Source organism: Microcebus murinus, chromosome 1, assembly GCF_040939455.1.
Source record: "Microcebus murinus isolate Inina chromosome 1, M.murinus_Inina_mat1.0, whole genome shotgun sequence".
Classification (NCBI taxonomy): Eukaryota; Metazoa; Chordata; class Mammalia; order Primates; family Cheirogaleidae; genus Microcebus; species Microcebus murinus.
Window position 1 is genome coordinate 126,790,108 of NC_134104.1, and position 25,017 is coordinate 126,815,124.

General features: G+C 45.5%; 1 protein-coding gene across 6 annotated transcripts in view; it reads right to left on the reverse strand.

The window, feature by feature from the left end:
• Positions 1-207: 207 nt before the first annotated feature.
• TBC1D5 (TBC1 domain family member 5) overlaps positions 208-25,017 on the reverse strand; it is a 529,649-nt gene continuing 504,839 nt past the window's right edge. For 5 of the 6 annotated variants that reach the window (XM_020289588.2, XM_076005553.1, XM_020289677.2 and 2 more), the window contains 3 exons: positions 10,211-10,290; positions 9,265-9,420; positions 208-4,236 (listed from right to left, as the gene is read on the reverse strand). In XM_020289588.2, the coding sequence (XP_020145177.2) occupies positions 3,943-4,236; positions 9,265-9,420; positions 10,211-10,290 (530 nt within the window). In that variant the 3' untranslated portion in view covers positions 208-3,942. Of the gene's footprint in view, positions 4,237-9,264; positions 9,421-10,210; positions 10,291-17,252; positions 23,393-25,017 lie in introns of those variants that run through there. The other variant, XM_076005576.1, reaches the window with a different exon arrangement.

The window sequence follows — 25,017 nt, forward strand, 5'->3', positions numbered from 1 at the left end:
GCCCAAGTCGGAGAGGAAGGGAATGACAGGGTTGGGTGTGAGCCTTGGGCAGGCCTGGGACCTGAGCAGGGGTGCAGTGAGGCGGCCCCCGCTCCCGGCTGGGGCACAGCCCCTCTTCCGCGCCCACCTGACCGGGCCCTGCAGGCGGCTCCTCCCACCGGCCCGCTCCTGCCCCTTACCCCCGGCCTGGAACAAGTCAGGCTACAGTCTCGGTTTCACATTAGTCTTTTATTATAACCATAGAGAATGGGATCACTTTGCCAAAAGGATAAATCATTTCTTTAAACCAATGTGAGTTAGAGCATGAAGATGGATGAGAAAAAAGCGATAGGATATAAATGGCACAACTGGGTATTCCATCAATCAGACCGATTGTGCCATTGTGAGAAAAATTATGATGACAGCTTTTACACTGAAGTGGTCTCAAGCCTGTTTAGATGAACTTTACATTTCTTTTCAACACTATAAAAAGAGAGCCTTTCAAAGTAACACTGCGACAGCGGGCTGGCCTTTGAGAAGGAAGCCTGGCCGGCCAGTTGCTGCCTCCATCCGTCCGGCCCCTCTCCCTGCTCCCGGCCTTCCTGCTCTGGACACGCAGGGGCCGGGGAGGAGGGACGGAACTGGCCATGGCTCCACAGGGCGGCCACTCAGCACGTGGGGACAGAGTCCTCCAGACACGCTTCTGTCCCGTAATGAACCCTGGGGGCAGTTTCTTAAACAACAATTCAATAAAGACAAAATAGTAAATTTGGATCAACTATGGCAGGTTTTCATCAGGAGACAGCATAGCTGTCACCGAGGTTGACGTTTGTTCGGCGTTCTGACAAAGTAAAGGCAGCATTCCTGTTAAGGGCAGGCGACCAGACCCCGGGGCGGCTTCCTCAGCGCTGCCCGGGGACTGACGGCCGAAGGAGATTCAGCTCGGTCATAGGCAGGGGAGGCGAGTCCCAGGGACATCTTGGCTTATTTTTACAGTCACATTCATTCTGCAGTGATATTATCTTTTTTCAGATTGCAGTCACCACTAAACATTAGCAGGAGGCCGTCTTTGGAAGCATTATCCAGTATAATTAAATGCTTGAAGTGTTATATGACCCCTTGGCATACACACAGGGTAAGGCAAGTAACGACGACGACTCCCTTTCTCTAGTCTGTGACTCTCATGTCATGTTCACAGATACATTTTAACTGAAATTTCCAATACAATCATAGAGGAATGCTTGAAACACACAGGCGCATGTATTAAAAGAGTAGTTGACAATGGGAATTAATCTAAGCTTTACATATATAAGATGTACTTAACTGCTGATAATCAAAGCACAAGAGGGGTTCCACTGATTACCACATTTGTTAAGGAAAAACAAAGAGGTTTCATATATTCAGGACTTTTTAAATGTGCAATTAAACATAAGTACTTGATAAAATAAAAAAAAGGAACACATATTCTTTAATAGCACTGTAACTCATAAAAATGCAAACAATGTTCAACTATGAAGAATAAAAAAAAGTCACTTAGAAAAGACAGGACAGTAATGCGATTCTCTGAATGTGAACGTGTGGGAACGGCCTGTGTCTGGGGCCCCGCGGGTCTCTTCCCCCAAGGAGGGGCCACACAAACGCCACCTCTAGGGGAGCCCGCTGGTCCGCATGTGGCACCAACACAGCAGCACGGCACGGAGAGGACCTGTCCCCGGCGTGTGGGCAGGGCTGGGAGCGTTCAGTGACCGTTAACACCCAGCCAGCTGCAGGGAACCAGCCGAGAGCCTTATTGGCGTGGTGGGTGCGCAGCGACTCCTGTGTGGCCACTGACACTCAGCCCTCGTGACTCGACCTCTCAGGGCAGAGGAAATGCGAGAGGCGCAGACAACAGCGCCCAGCTGCCAGAAGGTGGCAGTTCTGTGGTCCTTTCCAGTCTCTCCTCTAGAGGGGACAGCTCCACACTTCTCACCTTAGACTCGAAAACACCAGCACCTCCCCAAGCCAAGTCCTTCGTGAGAAAGTACCCAGTGGCACCCCCGGACAGTTCTAAGGCCACTCACTGCATGGGGGCCCTGGGGCTCACAAAGTGCCGCCACGTGGGCGTGTACTCGGCAGCACCTTGGAGGTGCTGAGAGGACAACTCGGTCAGGAGCAGGGAGCTCACCAGCGCGTCTGCCGAGCGGCTGCCCGATGGGGAAGGCCAGGCAGCCCGTCATCCGCAACGCCAGTGCAGCTGCTCGCCCTTACACACTGAGGTGGTAAGAGCAGACTTCCCTGCTCGAGTTTAAGGACAAATTGCAGAGCGAATCAGAACCCTCTCTGTAGTAGCTGACTCGAGAGTCATCACCATTTTCTTGGACAGTGAGAGGGAAATCACGTCACTGTCCCATTTGTCTGTAGAGATATGCGGTTGGCCGTGGGAAGGACGTAAAGGGATTCCCTCTCACTTCGCTTTCATTTGTTATTATGAAGCGTCCAGCGCCAGAGGCCTTGCTGTCCTGAGGACAGGCTCCAAGAGCCAGCTCGGCCAGCAAGGGCTGCCCTGCCTGAAGCAGGAGCAGGTGCCGTGTCTCCCTGCAGCGGCCGCCCATTCCTGTCTTATTCCTGCTCAGGCAAAGGTGAGCGCAGCGTCCTTTCCAGGGAGCTCCTCCTCTAAGGACAGAAACAGCTCATGCGATGCCCTGTGCCCACCACGGTTTCCCAAGCTTCTGACTGTCAAGGGGGAGAATCTCTAATCTGCGCAGAGGCCCGAGGAGGCACCGCACGTCAGACCCGTCCCGGCAGTGGTGCCACGGACGCAGAGCTCCAAGCTGAGCACGCCCGCAGCTCCCCACTCGGCTCCCAGCCGGGGAAGGGCTGTGTGCAAACTCTGCATCCTCCTGGCATCTGGAATGTCGTCTCGGAAGCCTTGTTCCCACAGAAGGACTCCAGGTCTCTCCCTGTTCCTCCTACCTGAAGGCCAGGGTGGGATTCTGACTCTGGATGGGAATGAGCTTGGGTTTTCCCTTTACTCCTCAGTTGATAGGTATGTACAGAGCTGAACCTAGAGAAACTTAACCAGAAAATTTACTATCTGAAAGATATTTATCCCATCAAGTCAGGGTCACATTTTCCAGTTCAAGGATAGTAATATTCTTACAACTTTTGAAATCAGTGCAGCAAAGACTGGCTTAAAGTGACCATGTTTTCTGGCTGTGAACGGTTCTAATAGTGAAATATAATTATTTAAGGAGGGACAGTGACGACCAAAGTCAATTCAGCCTGAGGACTGGGAATGTATTCTTTAACAAATCGAAAAAAGATCTAACACCACATCACACCTAAATATGACTCCTAAGTTTAGTCTGTTTCTAAAGAGCACTGTAACTTTGAGAGGTCAGTAATGGTTTTTTCCAGCCCTAGAATCCACTGGTTCTAGTTCCTTCTATTTGCATTTGGCTCTGTGATATGGCTTCCCAGTGTAGGAATCAGGTAGGTTGAGACACAGATTCCCACAGAGGAAGCTTCTTGATATCAAACAATTTTCCTATGCCTGATGCTTCGAGGGAGGGAAGATTTGAAACCAATTCTTCCTCCTTTTCCTAAATATTGATATAATCAATGGAGTTGCCGTACCTTCTTAGTCAGGGAGAAGGGGGCAGAGGAAGTGATTCTAATTGTGGCTTGGTCTTTTCTGATTGTGAGTGTGATACTGGGTACTTAATCCAGCTCCCACTCAGAGCAAGGGCGGGTGAGGGTTACGTAAGGGCCTGGAGGGCCCTGTCTGCATTTGGTGAAGGTAAGTCTGTGCTTTGTGGCCATATTTGCTTCTCTCTAAAGGGTCCAATGGGCTGTACCAATGCCAAATGCATGCTGGGAAGAAGCATCGGTTTCAGAGGGGTCTCCGCTGGGGGCGCCTCAGCCTGGCCTTGGGCCACTGAGGGGGTGGCTAGATGCCTGTGAGGCAGGGCTGGGGCACGGCAGTCAGATGTCCAGGGGGCTCACGATGGTGAAGCCAGAGTCCTTGCTGCTGTCGTCGTCAGGGCTGGAGCTGGGGTTGCTGGAGGAAGCTGAGGCCGGGCCCATCAGTGGGTCTGAGAACACCAGTGGGGAGCAGGCTGGGGGCTGGCATCTCCCAGACATGCTTCTGAGGGTGCGCAGAGGTTGGGCCTGGCCCGAGAAGGGCCCTCTGGCACTGCCCCCATTGTCTTCTTTGGAAACCAGGATGAAGTCATCTGAACTCCCTCTATCTGCACACGCTGGCGTTTCTGCAGAGGCCTGTGAAACACAGTCAGAAGTACAGGTGGGTGAAGAAGAAACTGGCAAAGAACTGAGTGGGGGCCCCTGTGAGGCTGGGAATACTCCCTGGGCGGTGAGGCCACCTCTCCCCTCGCTCTAGCGTGGAAAGACGTAGTGTCTGGGCCTGCTGGCCCGAGGCCCAGGCACTTACCAGTGGCACAGGGCCAGTGGCATCTTTTTGAGCACTCCTGAAGCTCAATGCTGGTTTCCCAGGGGGACAAAGTAAACTTCCTGCTTCATGAACTGCAGGGAGAGCAGCATTTATGCTGCCCTGCAGAGCCCAGTCTGGCGCTAGCCAACGGGCTGCAGGCAGAGTCTCTAGCAGTCTCATGTGGGACTTCGCCATGCAAATCACTCATCTTCCTTGAGCTTTAATCCTCTCGATTAAATGAAATGGGGTAAGCACAGTGCCTCCGTCCTGGTGTGCAGTCACAATGCAGTGAGAGGACATGTGTGGATGTGAATCGTATGAGACTGGCTCCCTAATAAGAGCTGCAAGATCTGGAGCAATTTTACTACTTTGCTCAAAGGATGGCTTTTAGAAGGCCTGGTGTGTTTCTTCTCATATATATCCCATGGCTAGCTCATCTTGGGTAGGCGCATGGGGGTCTCCTGGGGCAATGGTAGTAACCAGTAGGTTCTACAAATACGAAAACCAAGAATGGCAACTGCAAAGTATAATGGCAAAAAGTATAGAGACAGAATTGCTTTCATCTACAATTATTTCCCTTTCTTTCTAAGCAATTATAAGTGGCTTTTTATTTTTTAACTTAAAGAAGTTAACATCCATGAACACAGGTAAAGGTTTTGGGGTAGGGAAATTATAGTTCGACCAAGGATGTCCAACACTGGCCTGGCAGAAAGAGCACCCGGTGGTGACGTCAGCTGACGTGGTGCCCACAGCTCTTCCCCAGCCCTGCCTGCCCTCCCTGGGCATGGTGGGGACCAGTGTAGGGAGCTCAGGTCTAACGGGAGGTATGGAGCCCCTGGGCTGGAAGTGCCCCTGAGTGCTTGGGCCTCCAGCCCTGACTGACGGGCCTCTCTCTCAGTCTCACAGCCCCTCAGTGACATGGGGGGTGGGGGAGGGCGAGCAGCTAAATAATGGCACACGTGCCTTCCGTCTCTGACCTTCCACCTCTGGCAATTCATCAACCTAAGATATTCAGCTGGAGGAGAGAAATGGAATTTGCCTTTCACAGTGCTGGAGCAACAGACCTTGAGGTGCTTCAGCTCAAGTTCTAAAGCTGTTTACCTTGTATTCACGCGTTAATTCTCATAAAAGTGAAAAAAATACATGGCACATGGCACTCTGACAGAAGAGGACGTGACTGCGACGGCACTACAGCTGTTTGGTAGAGGAGGACTGTCTTTTCTCTGGGTTGGAGGGAAAGAAATCAAACTGCATTCTCCCATTGCTGTCCCTGCGTGAGGTGCCCCTGGTCAGAGCCAGGCCACAACTGGGGAGTGGGGCTTCTCCCCGCAGCTCCGTATGTGGTAAGCACCAAAGGCTGCTGGGGAATCAACACAGGCCCTCGGGTTTGATTTCCTACTTTCAGAACGTGGACACTTTGTTCATGTGCATCGTGGACCATGAAAACCTTGATCTCTCATGACAACGCATGGCTGGAATGTACTTAGCAGAGCTTATCTTAGTTGAAAATAAAAGGGCACATACAGTGGACCCTATTTTTAGAGTGGTGCTGCTACTACAGAGAAATCATCATCACTAATTCTCCTTTAGATTACAGTGAAGATGTTGGCAACACTCGGAAGAGGAGAAATACTTTTCAAAGCCTGTGACTAGAAGTAAGGATAGTCCCTACCATGGCTCTACTTATCTGGTGTGATTCCCCCCAGTTCCCAGATAAGGGTCACAGACAGACTTAGACAAAGCACGTTCGAGGTGACAGGGCTTCACAACTGTCTTCTTCATCAACCCCCTCCTTGTCCCTTCATATTATAATCAAAAAAGGAAGCCCAGGTAGGAGGCCTAGTAGCTTGGCCAATGTCACAAAACAATTTAAAAGACACTGCTATCTGGATACCCACCTAGAATTTTTTTCTAGACACAAAGATGGCTTCTTTGTGGATTTCCATAGCAGCCTTAACCACTACCTGGTGCCACTTACATCATTTACAGAAGTTTTGTAAATTCCTAAGTCAATTGTCTCTTTTTGCCAGATACAGGCATGTCTTGCACAATCAGAAAGTTTTTAACCTGTCAGGCTTGTCTAAAACTGGCCAGACCACCACAATATATGCCCTCCTTCCCCAAACCTGCCCCATTTCTGGCTTGATTCAGGATCATGCAGGAAGCAGGTGAGTCAACTGCAGAGCAGCGCTGTTCAGAGGAGCTTTCTCTGATGATGGAAATACTGTCATCTGTGCCATCCAACAGAGCGGCCCCTAGCCACATGTGTGTGCGTGCTGAACACTTGAACAGTGGCTAGTGTGGCCGAGGAAGTGAATTTCTAGCTTTTAGTTCTACTGACTCTTAATATATTTAAATTTAAATAAATACAAGTGGCTAGTGGCTATCATATTAGACAATATACAGATAAAAACATGGGACCAAGTGCCAGAAAGCATGTGATGGGTTGGCTAACAAAGTCCTGCCTTTCACTGCTGTGGATTTCAGTGAGTTCATCAAATGCTTCCCAAAGGACAGATTTGGGGAAGGGAAGTAGAGAGTGTGGCTCTTTTCACTCCACAGAACGCAGTTTCACAACTCTGCTGTTTTTAGAGAGGGAGATAAAATGTGTAAATCAAACTAAAAGAACAATACTAGCCCTGTCACCACCAACCTCACACCGGGGAGGGGGCATGTGCATTTCTACAGAGGAAGAACCTTCCGTGGTTCTTGATGGGAAGGGGACAGCAGGAGGGCCACGGGCCATCTGCCCCTGGGCAGGGAGCCTGGTCCTTCTGCACTATCCTTTAGACAGACGTTAGTGATTAACCAAGAACGCAAAGACAACCCGTCCCTAAGTTAGGAATGAGCTAAGGCACAATCTGTCACAGGCCCAAAACGTGGTGCTTACATCTCAATAAAATGTCTCCAGAGCCTGCCTAGCGCGCACTGCGCCCCCAGCCCTGTCCCCCGTAGCTGGACGCTCACGAAAGCAGGAGCTACATCCCACAGCCTGGATACCCAGTTCCTGGCACAGCGGGTCCTCAAAACACATTCGTAAGTCTTGGGAACTCCCACTTGGCACACTCGGGATGCATGTAGCCTGTCCACAGCCAGCGTCCCCTCTGCCTCTTCCCACAAACAGTGAGATGGAAAACTCAGCCGGCTCCAAGCTCGATGGCAGCCCCCACGGCTTGGGACACAGGCTCCTATAGGAAGAAGGTGGTCTAGGCTTCCTGCCTGGTAGACTCCTCGGCCCCTTATCAGTGTAGCCCAGATCCTTGGGCTTTGCAGCGGGAGGCCCCACACGCTAGGCTCGTCTGTCTGACTTGCTTGCCTGCATCTGGCATTTCTCTTGCTTTTTTTCCTCTGAAGGAGAGAGGAGAGCACGGCTTCCCTATTTCTCCCTTCCTCAGTGAAGCCTTTTTGAGGAGTACTTTTTATAAACTGCTAACAGCCACAGGGAAGGGGCTATGGCAGAGAAGGGGTAGAGACGTATGCAGAGTATAATCAAGAAGTTTTAAATTTAGCAAATTCATTAGTGTTTTTGAAAAGTCTTTTTCTGCAGTATTTTTACACATTCAACTAAAAAATCATGCTGAAGTTTTAAATAAAATTGTCAGTTAAAAATGGTTGGTGGGTGGGCCTATGCTTAAAAGTTTTTGAATAAATAATTATTAAAAAAATAAACATCTATGCAGGGAGGAGAATTTGGAGAAACTAATCAAATTAAAGTGGCAATGTCGATGTTGTATTCACATGGCTGAGAATGCAGAGTCAAAGTTTTTCATGAAAATTTCATACAGCTTTAAAAGTAAGTTAACCACAAATTTCTCTCTTCTTGAAGAGTGCCCTTAAAACTGAAAAAATTCCCATTCAAATTTCATTTTGCTGTTTTAAAATCACACAAAAAATAATTTTCAAGCATATGAATGCTAGTTCTTGAGAAAGTGACTTAGATAAGATTTTGCTAATGTTCATTTTTTACAATGCAGTTTTAGAAACTGATTTTTAAAAAATATTATTTGGAATTTAAAATATAAATGGGAAATGAGCAATCTTTTAGTCTTATCAGATATTCCCAGTGAGGCAGGAGGTGGAGCTTGAGGCTGGGGCGGGGGTTCTGCACACACAATGCCTGGCAAGCGGGGCCCCTGCCCAGGGAGCCTGGGTGCCCTCTGGCTTTCCTTTTCCCACTGGCAAAAGGGGCAGGCAGGACTGAGCACATGAGAAAGCTCTTAAGATTCTTTCTAGCTGTGAAATCATGTGATTCTGTTAGAATAAATTATACACGCTGAAAGCATGGGTCAGCAAACCATGGCCCAAGCTGGCCTGTGGCCTGCTTTACTATGGCCCTCAAGCTGAGAGCAGCTTATACATTTTTAAAGGGTTATATAAAAAACAAATACAAAACACAAAGAAAAAAATTATATGATAGAGATGACCACATGTGGCCTGCAAATCCTAAAATATTTACTCTCTGACTCTAACAGAAAGTTTGCTGACCCCTGCCTTAGAGGTAGACATTAATGAGAAGCCCTTTCCCACAAAGGCAAGAAAGTAATTTCGGCCAAAAATGTTCTAGCCAAGTGAGATCCACTCAAGACTGCACTAGGAAAGCACTGGAATGGAGGCGTCGGAGACACTCTTCCCGTCATTATCACTGTGAATGGCACCCCCTCCGGCACCAGAGTGTACAACCTGTACAGCTGTACCCAGCACTCCTGCCTCAGGCTACTTGTGGCATTTCAAATTGAACTTCACACATGGCAATTAGAAATAACTCCGGTAGGGTTTTTGTTAATCATAACTTTGAAGAACTTATATGAACGTGCTCCCTTTGAATTAACATCCCATGTTCCTCAGGGCTCCTATACCTGCTTGGTGGTCCCGGGCACTTGGTCGCTCTGGCCCTGGCCCTGGCCCTGGCCACTGGAGCAGTAGTGGTTGTCCGCGATGGTGATCTGCTCATTCTCCTCCGCCTCTAGCTGGCTCTGGTTAAAACGCAGGGAACCTTTTAGAATGTCTTTGATCTATTTTCAAATAAGAAAGTAAATGAAAAAGATGAATGAGTTTGTTTTTAAATGCTAGCTAAATCTCTCATACATTTAAACTAGGCTTGTTATCAACTATTTTTTTTTTTATAGCATGGATGTTAACATTTTACACCATTACGAAAGAAATAATGGAAAAAAAATCTAACTTTAGCAAAACAATGACGAAGGAAAATGTCAGGGCGTTAATGACCAGGTTCTCACAGGGTAAGACACGAGGGTCACATCCTTGGCAATTATCTTAAAGCAGGAAGCTCCGTCTGCGTACACGCTCAGCTCCACTGCACAGCTTGGCCACTAAAATGACTCTACCACCACTGGTCTGTTTATAACACGGATAGGCATGTAGGAAGAGCACACTCTCTTTCATTGACATTTATGTCCCGTTTAGATCTTGAAAAGTTAGGTAAATGTGGGCCTTGAGGGTCTGAAGTCTGCTGAAGGTACTGATTATGACTTGTGCTCCAAAAACATCCATGAACTTACAGATGACTGAACATGATGCTGGTTCATGGCACACCAGTTTTGGGTGAGGAACAAGCAGAATGGGTTTGGTGAGAGGAAATGGAAAACTAGTGTGGGCCACAAGCTAAGCAGACATAATCACTGGAAAGAACAGGGGCACAAGGAGGTGGAGACTCAGAAGGGGTTCTGGGAAGAAATGAAGGCTGGGGGGACGCTGGCTCTAATGTCATGGTACTGCATGCCCTAGGGTGCCCTCCCCACGGCAGCAGGACACAAAGAAGACTTGTCAGAGCAATGCACATACCTGTTTTAATCCTGCCAGGGAAACCAGAATTTGATCTTCTTTTTCCAAATTTTCTTGTAATATCACATCTTGAATATTTACTGAAAATAGAAGAACGACATTTTGTAACTAATGAGTATAACTTACCTGCTGTCACACCATAACTTCAGACAAGCTTGGGAATTTTCTGCCAAATTTTCTAGCAACTCTTCCTAGCAAGGATGCTCTGCAGACTGAAGACTGGGAGCTGCAGGGCCGAGTAGCGAGGGCAGTGCTGGGCCCAGGTGCACGGCCTTCCCTCCAACATGACAAGCGTGTGCTCTCACAATGACAGAGGTGTCTTCCCTCCAGCGAGAGACCAGGGCACCTCTTGTGCACATACGATGTGGCTGACAGCCTGGACCATTCATCCAGTCGCTAGGAAGGAGCTTTTCAACCTGTGCTGAAAAGTGTGGGAATACACTGCCTCACAGTCAGTGGTGTTCACTCACCTCTCTGAAGACCAGTTCTTTCCAGGTGACTGAAATTAATAAAGAAACTGTCTTTAAGCGTTTGTAACAGTCAAGCATGTTGCTATTTCAGTGTATGTAAAAAATAAGAGGCCGCAGTGATGGCACTACAGGTTGCTCTCAGATGACAATGCCTATGGCATCGGCGTGACTTAGCCCAGGGTCTTCACAGAAGCTGCTTCTCTGTGTCCTCTAGCAGACGCAGCCTCCACATGAGAAGTCTTTCCTCCAGACCTGACCTGACGGACCCGCCAAGCCGGCTGCTGACCATCTGAGTTGCCCACTGGTATGTGTGACACGCGGTGGTCTGTAGCCCTCCCCACCTCCCCATGCCTGTGGGACACCCACGGCCCCGTCAGGGACTGAAGGATTCTCAGAAGAGCTCAGGGGAAGCAGTGGAAGCCGAGGGCCGTACAAGAGAATGTGTCGATAGGGGAGGGCACAATTAAAACACAATTAAAAAGATACCGATAGGGGCACCAATTTGAGAATCACTACAGTAAGTATGTTCACCCTTCTCAACGGCTGCTTTCTTATATTTGGTGGCCTTAAAAGTGCCCTATTTATGTGTTACATGCTATATTCTTAGTCATTCACTCAACAGAGTTGTCCCAGTCTCTGCCTGAACTCCTGAGTTCCACGTTGGCCCCTCTGGCGAGCAGAGCCAGCGTGTCACTCCTCGCTCACTCCGTGTCGCGCTGGCCGAGGCAGAGCTGGCACACTTGCGCCCCTCGGCCCGAGGCTGTCTCCACATCTAGGCAGACGGCTCCTTCTCACTGTCCGCCTTTCTGTCCAGCATTCTCCTCAGAGTGGTCTTCCTGCCCACCCAGCCTAAAGTAGCCCCCAAGTCACTCTCTAGTCTCTACCACTTCATCTGTGCCCCTGTATTTATAAGCACCAGCCACTGTCTGATGTTATCACACATGTTTGCTGGTTTTTTTGTTGTCCATCCTCCCCTAATAGGGTATAAGCTCCAAGATGTTCTTGCTCAAGGCTGTATTCCAGTCCTTAAAATAATGGCCGGTACATTACAGGTACACAGTTAAGTATTTACTGACTGACTGAAGGAACAAACATGAAAAACACTCTTGGAACTAGCATTTCAAAACACTGCTGTTCTACATATTTCCAAAAACTATTTCCAGTAAGGGGCAAGGCAAAGACTGATACCATCAACATGCTTCCAGCCCGACAATTTATTAGAATCTTCAATAAGAACCATGCTGACAAATCCTCTCACATACCACAGCAGAAAAACAGCAGCTTTTATTTATTAAGAAAACTTGACTGGAGTTTTGGCTAATAGAAAGGCTGCTCCAAAACAAGAAAGCAAGTTGAATGGGAATAGAATAAAAGATATAATTAGAGAGCAAATGTTTTTAGTTTCCTTAAAAGCCTGTAACAATTTGTTCTCTGGCAATAAAAAAAACAAAATAGAATTCACTCAACAAGACATTAACAACAACCAACTGCAGAAAACTGACAGGAAGCTATTTTGTGGGTCTTTTAGAGCTGCAGTCCCCAACCCCTGGGCGGTGGGGCACTACTGGTCTGCAGCCTGTTTGGAACTGGGCTGCACAGCCCCACTGTCCCACCCTCCCCGCCAGCAGTGGAAAAACTGTCCATGAAACTTAGGAACTGGGGGAGGGGGGGATGCAGCATGCCAGGAGGTGAGCGGGGTTGGGGTGAGGGAACATAGCTTTGTCTGTATTTGCAGCTGCTCCCCATCACTCACATCACCGTCTGAGCTCTGCCCTGCCCGTGGAAAATCTGTCTCCCATGAAACCGATCCCTGGTGCCAGAAAGGTTGGGGACCATTGTTTAGAGGACTGAGGCTGCTGTGGCTTTCCAGGTGGAGCTGTGAGGGCCTGAGGGCTGGCTGAGGCAGCGTGGCATATAGCACTGGGTGGTTTGACTGGGCAGTGGGTTCTGTCCCTGCTGAGCTGCAGGGTGGGCTCAGGTTTCCCAGCTCCTGCTGGGTAAGCAAGGGCCACCGTGGGAACTGCTCCCAGGCCCTACGAGGAAGCTCAGCCAGTGGAGGCAGGAGCACCAGGACATCTAGGGGAAGCACAGCTGACTTTTTAAGTCCAAGGATCTAATGGGAAGTTGGCCCCTGGAGGCCATACCCACAACGCAGGGGGCCAGCAGAAAGGATAAGTCTATAGAAACCAAACGTGAGGTCTTCTGCCTGCCCCTAGATAGTCTGTGGTGGAACACATCCTGAAGCAAAAAGATCTGGCAACATTGCCAGGTAATGGCAGCAACAAAGACCAACAGCCTTTAGAGTCATAGACTACAGGCTCATGGGGCAGCCAGTGGCTCCGGTGGGAACAGAGACCCAGAGCAGGAACAAAGCTCTCCTTAGAGGCCAACAAGGACTGGTGGGCACTCAGAGGCCATTCTTCAAACAAAGAAACATGTGAGCCCATCCCAGAACCTTGGCACCATCTTGGCAGGGAGAAGAGACAGAGTAGAGAAACTAAGTATGAGCATTTGTTCAGATGAAATGGTTACCTATAAGAGACTGAGTTGTCTTTAATTGGCAAGTTGAAGTCCTTTGACTGCCATTGGTGGGAACAGAACAATGGAACTTTAGAGCAAGATTTTAGCATACCTGAGTTTAGGGACACAGATTTACTATCCCACTACAGAAGTATCAGTGTCTACACGCAATCTTACAAAATCCATACTGGCCATACTGCCTGATAATATTGTGAACCAGGAAGTCCTAGCCATCCTCTCTTGGATGCCTTGTTTTGCTGTGAGCCTCCCACAAATGCATCTACTCAAGAGTAGTATGGTGATGCTTGCAGGGGTAAGTTGAGAAGGAAAGTGGTGATAAAGGCAAGAGCTGTGATGAAAACCACAGCTTAGAAGGAGGAGCCTGGGGCACATCATGGAGCCACCATATCTTCCTAGACTATCTACCTCTGGGCTTCTCTTACTTGTGAAAAACAATAATCTAATTTATTTATTCTCCTTTCCCTCCTAGGTTTATGTTATTAGCAGCTATATTAGTTTCCTAGGGCTGCTGTAACAAAGTACCACAAACTGGGTTCTAAAACACTAGAAATTTATTCTCTATAGTTCTGGAGGCTAGAAGTCCTCCAGACATGGAGGGCAGGGCCATGGTCCCTCTGAAGGTTTCAGGGAAGAATTCTTCCTTGACTCTACCTAGCTGCTGGCAGCTTATCAACAAGCCTTGGCATTTCTTGCCTTGTAGATACATCACTCCGATCTTTGGCTCACCCTGATCCAGTATGATCTTATCTTCGCTGAAGTATATCTATAAAGACCCTATTTCCAAATATAGTCACATTCACAGGTTCCAGGTGGTTATGAATATTTGGGAGACAATATTCGACCCCATACAGCAGCCAAACTGTTACACAGGATAAAAATCATCCAGCAAAAAAAAAAAAAAAAAAAAGGTGGATTAGAAGCGGCGTGTGAACCTGCAGCTCCCAAGGAAGAAGAGTAAAGGGGAAGCAGGTGCCTACCTATAGACAGCTATTCCTAGACGGAACACTGTGAAACCAAAGAGAAGCAGTGCGGGACTCTCAGTGTGGAAAAAAAAGGTGATGGGACGATCCATTTGGTGATATCAAAGCACTCGCAGGGAAGATTAGCAGGACAGAATGCTGGGGCACTGTGTTCACCCTGTAGGTACTGTGGCCGAGTTGTGAGAGGGCTCTCTCTGCTGCCACACATTGGGATGTGCCTGGAGTCTGTGTGCAGAGTCACTACACCAGAAAACAGGTGCAGTGGGGATCGGGCAGCAACTAAAGCCATCGTGATCTCTCAGGTACTTGGCAGCAGGTTGGCACAGGACTCAGCTTTGTGGCCTTCACAGTGCCCCCACTGGGCTGGGAAAGGAGTGGACCAACCAGGGGCTTCTCTAAGCTATACCCGGTGACTGGAAGCCAAGCACCCCCGCAACAGGATCTGAACATGGGAATTGACTGGAGTGCTACAGGCTCTGACTTGGAAGGCTTTAGGTGACTGCTTTGGTGGGTCCTGGGGGCTGTGGGGAGAACTCCACAGTCCCTGGGCCACTATAGCCAACCTGTGCCCATGTCACTTGGCATCTGTGTGGTCCCCGAGCCTACGGAACAGCTCACCATGTGCTTGGCCCCGACTCCACCCTCCAGGTCCCAATTGCCTGCAGCCTGCTCAGCCCTGACCTACTCTGCAGGTCAGATCGGCTCCACTGCATGGCCCTGCTTCCGGCTCTGAGGCTCTACTCAGAAGCCCTACTTCAGGCTCCTCCCCAGTCTCAGCTGTAAGACTCATACACTGGTGCCCGAGGCTCCACCCTGGTGACTCCAGAGCTCCGGATAGGCCCTGGACACCACTCTGAGATTCCAGCACTGCACCTGGCCCCCAAGATCCCACCCTGGATCCTCCACCACTGCTGCAGAAGCAGCAGAACTGCTCCAAGTCCAACGCCCTGCCAGGGAGCCCCCAGTCTCGAGCCACTAGGACATTGGGACTTGGTTTGAGGAAATGCCCATGGCCCGGGAACTCATGACTAATGCCTGGATAGCCTCATGCAGCTGCCACTGTCACCCCTGCAGGGAGACCCTGAGCAGAGCAAGCCCCACAACACCAGCCTCAGTGAAGAGGTCTTGCCCAGCTCCCAACTCAAACATTCTACAACTATCTGGTGAACAACTCAACATCAGGCACAAACAGCATGCAGCACAGGCTTGAACACAGGCAACTACAGGCAAATAGATAAAATTGGAATAGCTGCATTATAGGCTTCTAGTGTACATGCCTTCCCCTGCCACATCAACATTCCAGAGTAGGGAAAAAAGCACCATTTAGCAATCTCCCCTTCTTCTAATTAAGAAGGAGAGTTCCCAGCAAAGAACAGGTGCCCTGCAAACCTATTAGCCCTGAGGCAAGAAAAGAGGTTTCAGATGAGAAGAAACCAGCAAAGGAACCCTGGCAACATGAAAAATCAAAACAGATCAATATCCCCAAGGGATCACAATGGAGCCACAGTAGCAAACCCAACTACAAGGAAACCGTCTACATGACAGCAAATAATTTCAGAATATGGATGGCAAATAAGATGAATGGAAATGAAGAGAAAGTTGAAAGTCAATAGAATGAAGCCAAAAAAATATTTCAGGAAATTAATGAAAAAGTCACTAAAGAGCTAGACAACAAAGAAATGAAAGAGTCATTCAGTGAATTTCACAGCAGAAAGCACCAGCAACAGACTAAAACAAGGAGAAGGAAGAATCTCAGAACTTAAATATAAGGCTATTGGGCTCAGCCAGTTGTTTAAAAATGCAGAGAAGAGAACAAAAAAGGTAGAACAATCACTTAGAGAGATATGAGATTATGTGAAGCTAACTAACATATGAATTATAGATATGCCTGAAGGAGAAGGAGAAAGAGCTAAAAGCATGGGAAATCTGTTCAAGGGAATTATTGAGGAAAACATCCCCAGTATCGCCAGAGATCCAGATACAAGGTGGTCATCAAACTCTGGGGAGATTCATAGCAAATAGGACATCTCCAAGACACATAGTAATCAACATGTCCTAAGTCAAAATTAAGGAGAAAATTCTACAAGCAGTTAGACATAAGCAACAACTGACCTCCAAAAGAAAACCCATTAGGCTAACAGCAGATTTCTCAGTAGAAACCTTACAAGCCAGAAGGGAATGGGGCCCTACAGTCAACCTTCTTAAACAGAACAACTGCCAGCCTAGAATTTTGTATCCTGTAAAACTAAGTTTCACCCAAAGGCAATCACAGCAGCAACAAAAATAAATAAATGGGACATGATCAAACTATAAAGCTTCTGCACAGCCAAAGAAATAGTCATGAAAGTAAACAGACAACCTACAGAATGGGAGAAAATTTTTGCATCCTATGCATCTGATAAGGGGCTGATAACTAGAATATACTTAGAATTCACGAAAATCAGCAAGAAAAAATCAAATAACCCTATTAAAAAGTGGGCAAAGGACTTGAACAGAAACTTTTCTAAAGAAGACAGAAGAATGGCCAACAAACATATGAAAAAATGCTCAACATCTCTAATCATCAGGGAAATGCAAATCAAAACCACAATGAGATATCACGTAACTCCAGTGAGAATGGCCTTTATCAAAAAGTCTCCAAACAATAAATGCTGGCGTGGATGCGGAGAGAGAGGAACACTCCTACACTGCTGGTGGAACTGCAAACTAGTTCAACCTCTGTGGAAAGCAATATAGAGCTATCTTAAAGTGATACAAGTGATTCTACCATTTGATCCAGCAATCCCATTGCTGGGCATCTACCCAAAAGATCCAATGACACTCTACAAAAAAGAAACCTGCACTCGAATGTTTATAGCAGCACAATTCATAATTGCAAGGCTGTGGAAACAGCCCAAGTGCCCATCAATCCAAGAATGGATTAATAAAACGTGGTATATGTATACCATGGAGTACTATTCAGCTCTAAGAAACAACGGTGATATAGCACATCTTATATTTTCCTGGTTAGAGCTGGAACCCATACTACTAAGTGAAGTTTCCCAAGAATGGAAAAACAAGCACCACATATACTCACCAGCAAACTGGTATTAACTGAGCAGCACCTAAGTGGACACATAGGTACTACAGTAATAGGGTATTGGGCAGGTGGGAGGGGGAAGGGGGTGGGTATATAAAATAAAACAAAAACAAAAACTAAGTTTCATAATTGATGGAGAAATTAAGTCTTTTCTAGACAAGCAAACACTGAGGGAATTTGTCATGACCAGAGCTGCCCTGCAGGAAATACTCAGAATTGCATTATCCATGACTCAGCACAATAGATATCCATCAGTGTAAAACCACCAAAAAAAGCTAAAGCTCAGAACTCATAAAACAATAGCACAAGAAGGGAAATAAAGCAATAAGTTACTACCCAACATGATGAACAGAACAGCATCTCACATATTAATTCTATCTCTTAACATTAACACTTTGAATACACCACTCAAAAGACATAGCCTGGATGAATGGATGAAAACACATAACTCTGCTGTCTCCAGGAGACACATCTAAACCATAAGCATGAACACAGGCTCAATGTAAAAGGATGTAAAAAAATATTCCATGCAAATGGAAGCCAAAAGAGACCAAGTGTAGCCATTCTCATATCAGATAAAATTGACTTTAAATCAACAATGGTAAAGAACGACAGAGATGGTCATTTTATAATGATAAAGGGAGCACACAAGAAGACATAATCCTAAATATATATGCACTTAACTGACTATGCAAATCCTTTCCCTAACCAGTTCCACTATTTAATGATTTAAGGTAGCATTTACAAACATTCTACTAACCTATAACCTCCTAGTAACAAATCTCCTATTTTAAGCTACTTGCATTAGCATGTAAAAACAGAAAAACATAATGATGTCTTTCCATGACTTAACATATAAAGGCAGAAATGTGAAATGTTTAAATTTCCAACATAATGCACAATTCTCCTTATGGCAAAAGGTAAAATAAATTTTGCTATGAAGGTTCTTTTGTTTTGTTTCTATGTAGAAGGAATATTTTGCTCTTTATAATCTTCTCATATTTAAGTATTAAATATTATGAATGTTGGAGTAATGAAACTAAAGGGGAAAATGTCACATAACTAACCACTTCTATGGAAATACACACAGAAATCTCATTCACATAACAATTCCATGGTGACTCCACTATTTTTAATGAAATGTCAGTGCCACGAAAATAGATCTCTAACTCTAAGGGCAATGGAAATGGCAAATAAACTATTACATTTATTTTTTAATTTTGTAAAAACTTTATTTTTTTCAATGCTAGAATAAAAGTGTTTTCAACTAAATGTTTTAAATGACTGATGGAGAAAGTAATGGAAGTCTTATCAGGTAGTGGAAAGGGGGCAAAGTGGAAATGACATCTCCCTGTAATGGAGTTGGGACTGGGCAAGTTATTGAACCACCTTGCACCTGAGGCTAACAACAGCACCCTCCTCATAGGATTTCCGCAAAGAGAAAGGAGACAGCACAGGTTGAGCGCTTAACATAGCACCTAGCCCACTCCAGGCAGTCACAACCCAGCAGCTTTCATTTCTCTGTGGCCACATTACCTCACTGACTAGCTCAACAATTATCTAGCTGAGAATCATCATCCTGTTACAGAAAAGGGAGTCAGGCCCAGAAATGCCAGGTCTGTTATTTGCGGCTTCACAACTGCAAAGTGGTGGAGCTAGGATGAGATTTCCAATATTTCAGACTCCAGAACCCCACAATATGGCAGGGACTAGAGATCCCTGATCCCTGATAGAGGGATTGGAGATCCGAAGAGGCACAGGATGGGATCTTGGCATTGACTCGATTGCCTTCAGATGCAGCGCCCTTTATTCTGAGGTGCAACTGACCTAAGTGAGGACAGCCAGCAACACGAAGCCACCTATATGCAAAGCAGACTGTAAGATGATTTCTACTAGAGACCTCTTCTGAGCATTGGCAATGACACAAAATGACTTGGGTTTTGATGACTTTGTGTGTCACTAGACCCATCAGTAACATGGGGGAAATATCTAGCTCCGAAGGTTGTGGGGGGTGGGTTAGAAGAGATAATCAAAGCTTTCTACTTCCAGCATACTGCCTCACCATTACTAACATGGCTTCCTATGTGTCTTCCTTCCCTGGTACCTTACATACCCAGATAACTGGATTCTGCTCTCTGAGGCTTTCTCATCTCTGACAGATGTTTGGGCTTTGAGAATCTCATATAAGGGCCTATCTCAGACTCTAAAGTGGAACTATAAAGCCTGTTATAAAATAGAGAGGTGAGATTGGGGGAGGTAGGTTCAGATTGGCAGTGGATGGAGAGGTGGTCATTAGTCAAGGACGGGGGCAGACCTGTTGTTTGTCACTATTGGCTTTTGCTGGACATTGACAAAGGAATTACTGTGCACAGAGTGTGTGCCATAGTAGTCCATGCCCCAAGAGAAGGTGGGATTGGGAGAAGTCAGGGTTGAGAGAAGATTGAAGGCATCAAATTGATCACATAGTCTCTAATACATGGCACGTATCTCTGTGTGTCCCTGCAACTGCCATTTCCCCTTCTAGAAGTCCCTTTCATCTACCTTATAACATCACATCCTGACTTTTCTTCAAAGTCCACCTCAAAACTCACCATGTCTGAGCATTAGCTTCCTGTGAGCAGTCTTCCTGCTGATAGTGTCCAATTGTTGGGCTCTCTCTTGCTTCATCTCTCACTCTTGGAAAATAATTCAATGCTGAGGCTCAGACACGGAAAGTTTCCAGAAACTGCACTGTTCTACCTGGCAAATCCTAGACTCAAGGTCTTCTGGTTCACATTTACTATATCCCTGTCACTTTTACTATATCCCTGTCACTTTGAACTCTACTTTCCTTGCCAATGATTCTGAAATCACTAGTACTCTGGGGAGTACCATGGCTTTCTTCATGTGAAGCGATGTGTCACTGTAGGTGTTTCTGAAGAGGTATATTCTCCTGCTCCTCTTCCTACTGTGAAGTCTTTCTTACTTCTTCCATACATATTCAACTCAATTTTAGATTACCACTCACCCACCTCACCTTTCCCCCAAGCTACTTCTCCCAGAACCTATTTTTACATGAGAGAGCAGGTACTTAGTAAATATTAGCTAAGTGTCTGGCATGAAGCAAGGGCTTTCCTGCTAGCATTAGGGTTGGTTTTTATCTCCTGAGGAGCAGATGTAGGTGAGATATTTCTCAGATGAAGAATTAAAAGATACTGATATGTTTAAACAGATCTTGGGTTGAGAAGTCGTAGGGGCAGATGAAGAGAAATAAAATTCTTTGATGGTCTATTAAGAGCCAAGTACTGAGTCAGGTACTTCATGCTCAGAATTTTCTTAAAAAGCAAAATGTAAATTGCACAGAAAATATAATCAAGAGTCCTATTTTGCATCTAGTTGCCAGATGGTTGAAGACCCTAAACTCAGCATTGAGAGAAGAACATTACGTGGGAAAATCTAAGGGTAAGACTAGGCAAATATGTATATTACATTGAAGATGGGTCTTCAGGTCAATTACTAGTTCTCTTAAGTGAAGTGAGTGTGCTTGCAGAGTTCCGAATCTTCACTGATCTCTACTATTTGGCATATTATTCTCCTAGGATTTATCACCCTGCCAGCCAGAGTATTATGAAAGCACGACTCCTCACAGTAAAATCTATCATATTCATGGTATGGCCACCACTTTAGGGACAACCAGATAAAGAGACTTTACGTATATTTTTAAACTTGAAAGAACTCTTAAGCTCCAGTAATGGTTGGATGCCTTTGTCAGAATTTGTATTTCTGAAAATAAAAACAGAAGCATATATAGCTAATGCCTTACTGGTATCAAATAATCTGGAGTTTTGCTATCATGCTCTCATTTGAGAGCTATGAGATAGGAAAGCAGTTTGGCTAAGATTGTCCTAAAATTACATCATTTAGTCAAATAAGACCCTTTGAACTGGATTTAAGATGGATACATGGTTTATGAATTTCAGGCCTTAAAGGTTTTGCTGATATGAAATCCAGTGAAAGGTAAGTATTATTCTGCAGCTGGGATCTAAATATGATCCAACACAATGAACATCAGTCTTCTTATCCAGAGCATTACCTTCCCTTACTCATGTGTTCTTGGGCTCAGCATGAGATGCTTGCGGTAGTCAGAAAGCCTTTTGAGCTATTGAGCGATTGGCTGCAAGCCTATTTCCACAGAGATGAGGTGGATGAGGCGTTTGGCTGTTGGATCAGTAGCGGGAGAGAGTTAGGACTGGAGGACATGGAGAAGCAGCCATGTATGAAAAGATGAGAATGGGCTGTGGGGTCAGACAGAGCTGGGCCTGAATCCTCCTAGCTGTGTAACCTCTAGCCACGCATGGAGAGCACCCTAAGTCATAATGTACTATACATGAAGGATTACCTCTTTCGACTTGTGAAGTTAGTGGGAGATCAGAGATACTGTTTGTGAAGTACCTGGCACCGAATCTGGCACATGGGAACTAATGGCAGTTGCTACTGTATGTGACAAGAATACAGGCTTCATCCTACCATTGTGTTAAATGCTCTTCCAAGAATGACATGCCATGAAGGACACCTGCCCCTGTCAATCTGGGAAGGCTGGTGCATTTGGTGTATTTTGGTCTTCTATTGTGGGCGCTTGGGGGGCAAGAGTCCCATAGCAAAGCTGCCAAATGTATTATAATAGTTAGAACTGACCAAATTTAATTAGATATTAAATCCAACAAGATTACCATTTTCCAGAGAAATCTCTTCCATGCTGAATTAGAAGGATAAAGACATCATTGAAAAGGCTGGAGCCTTGGCGAGGATTGCCCCTCACGGGGATGCTGCCCGCTGCGGAGTGCTGCAGTGCAAGGCAGCCCCCGTGGGCCGCTGTGCTCACCCTTCAGTACAGCCTGCAATAGCCACTTCCAGAGGTTAAAAGGAGAGGGGAACTCAAGTGCTGATATACTTTGAACTTAGAGTAAGTTTAATAAAGATTTGTATATTTTAAAAAAAAGAGAGTAAAGTAAGTTTAATAAAGATTTGTATATTTTAAAAAAAAGAGTAAATGAGATTCAATTTGGGTCTCTCCTGTGGAAAAGCGTATGGGAAAATGGGAATGAACCAGAAAATAGAAAAAGAAGATGAAAGATGGACAGTCTGTATTGAGGCTCTATTATTGGAATGGTGGCATCCTGGCCTGGGGAAGGATAAACTAGTGTGGAGTTTGCTATGTTTTTCAAAATAGGCATAGAGTTGGTACAAGGAAGAGGCTGACCAATTGTTTCAAGTCTTCTGATAATAAAACCAGGGGTGAAAGACTTCAACTAGAATAGAACAAGCTCAGAGATGTGGAAAAAGAACATCTGAATTTCAGGGGATTGAAAGCTACCTCAGATGGCCTAGAGAGGTGATGAGCTTTCTGCCCAGAGTTTAGTTGAACACATACCTGAAGTATGGGATAATAAATATATTAATAGGTTTATAAATATACTAATTGAATTATGCACAATACATTTTAAGTTCTCTTGCTCCTTACTGCTTGAAGTCTGTCAAGAGCCTAGGTCACTAGGAGCCTGTTAGAAATGTAGAATTCCAGGTATCACACCAGACCTACTGAATCAGAATCCTCATTTTTAACAAGATCCTCAGGGAAAGTGTATCTTTGCCTTCTATAGAGTACTCTGCTGCACATAAATAAAAGCAGTATTTAAAATTCTTAAAGTAATTACAAAAAAGCTTTTATCATAGTGTAGCTGACAGAGAGAAAGCTGTCTGGTGATCATATTTTCCTTCTTGTTTATTTAAATGCCATTAGTTAACTGCCTTATTGAACACCTCCAAAGACATCCATTGAAAGTTGTTTTTATAAACATCAGAAAATCAGATTTATAAAGTTCTTACAGAGGCAAATAAACTGATTTTCAAAAGTGGCCTCCTCTTTCAGCTAATTCTTACATAAATATTATGACAAAGGCAAAATCAATAATGATGTGTCCATAAAGTAGCAGGTCTGAAATCCAACTACCGATTCAAGTGTGGCCTCAGTAGAATCATCAGTGAAAGAGAAGCCAATGGCTGGATTTGGTCCTGGACTCTTGTTGCTAGCTAGCTGTGTCACTCATCCTTCCTGGGCTTTGGTTTTCCTCATCTGTGAAATAAAGAACAGCTGAGATGACTTCTAGCGCTTTTACATCTTTAATATTCTAAGATCCTATGAGCTACCGTACTCTCAACAAGAGCATGGGAAATCGAATTTTCCTTAATTCACTGTATGTAACCCTTCCATTATCTGTATGAACCACCAATGAAAGGGCAAGCTGCTGGAAACCAAATGTCTAAATACCAAACAGATGAACAGAAACACCTTCATTCAGAGCAGGAGGGTGTGGACATTACAGCCTAGAAGGGTGAACACCTCATGTACTCCCTGTAAACAGCTGGCAGTTTAGCCCAGCTGCTCACAAACCAGACAAGTGTAGGCTGCTCGCCCACGTGCAATTATGTGTGAAGTATAGCAAATCTAAAAATAGCCTGCGTGCAGCCACAGAGATTAATACTGTCAATGGCTTTCAACTCAACTGTCAGGACGACAAGAAGGGAAGTAACCATAGCAACAGAAAAATCAACACATACAAAAACTCTTCTAAAGTTGACAGGAAAGTTTAGGTTTAATAAAACACACATTTTCGATTCTTATCTCTGAATCTCTGAATTCAAACAGTTCAATTATGTGGAGGAAATAAAATTAGAATTTTGGCAGAGCTCTGACAGAACAAATACCCCTTCAGTTTTGGGTTCCAGAACCAGAGGAGGTACCACTAACCTGTCAATTTGGCCTCTATCATCTACCTAATTAAAGAGCCATTGGAACAAATGCCATTAGATAACTTTTACCTGAGAGGCTTCTCTCCCTATACTGGTTCTGCTATTAGTTATGAAAACAGCCTTGAATCACACTTGATATTTTAAGATATTTATTGCATGTCTGAGGAAAACAATTGATGATATGGAATTCTCTTGAGACGAATGGAACTTAGTGAAAATAATTAACATTAGGGAAGGATAGAAAAATAACTCCTACAATACATTTCTGAGACAGTTTTCACATAATGGAGGCTCAGCACACCTCATATCTTGAAGTGCTGATGTATTATGTTCTGATAAAGCTTATAAAGCTATTCTTGCTCAAGGAGCTCACACAACTAATCTTGGAACCAGCGTACCCAAAATTCTAGCACCATTTTGCATTATTTGATAACGGAATATTCAGTTGGGGGCTGAGAAATGTGGTACTGCCCCCAGCTTTTCAACTACTAGTTGTGGGGCCCTGGACAAGTCGCTGCTCAGCTCTATGGCCATGGGCTGCGTGAACCTCTCGATTCTTCCCTGAGAAGAGAGAGTTAAAGAGTTAAAGGGAAAGAAGAGATGACTTGTGTTGAATACCCACTTTGGGCCATGCCCTATGCTAGGGTTTAAAAATATATCTGGCAACAAACTGGCAAGACAGATATTTTTATCTCCATTTCATGTATGAGAACATATTCATAAACAGGCTGAGCCGAGTGACAGAGGCTGGATTCAACCCTAGGTCTATTTGCTGCCACATGAGGTTGTCTTTCCTTCTCGGATACCACTTCACCAATACACTCTTGCCTGCTATCTATACAGATTGATCCCGCAGTGTTAGTTACATGCACTTAAGCCATCCGTAGATTTTCAGCGCACGTCTTATATTTTCTAAGAATGGAAGATTAGGTCCCTTAGAAAATCCTT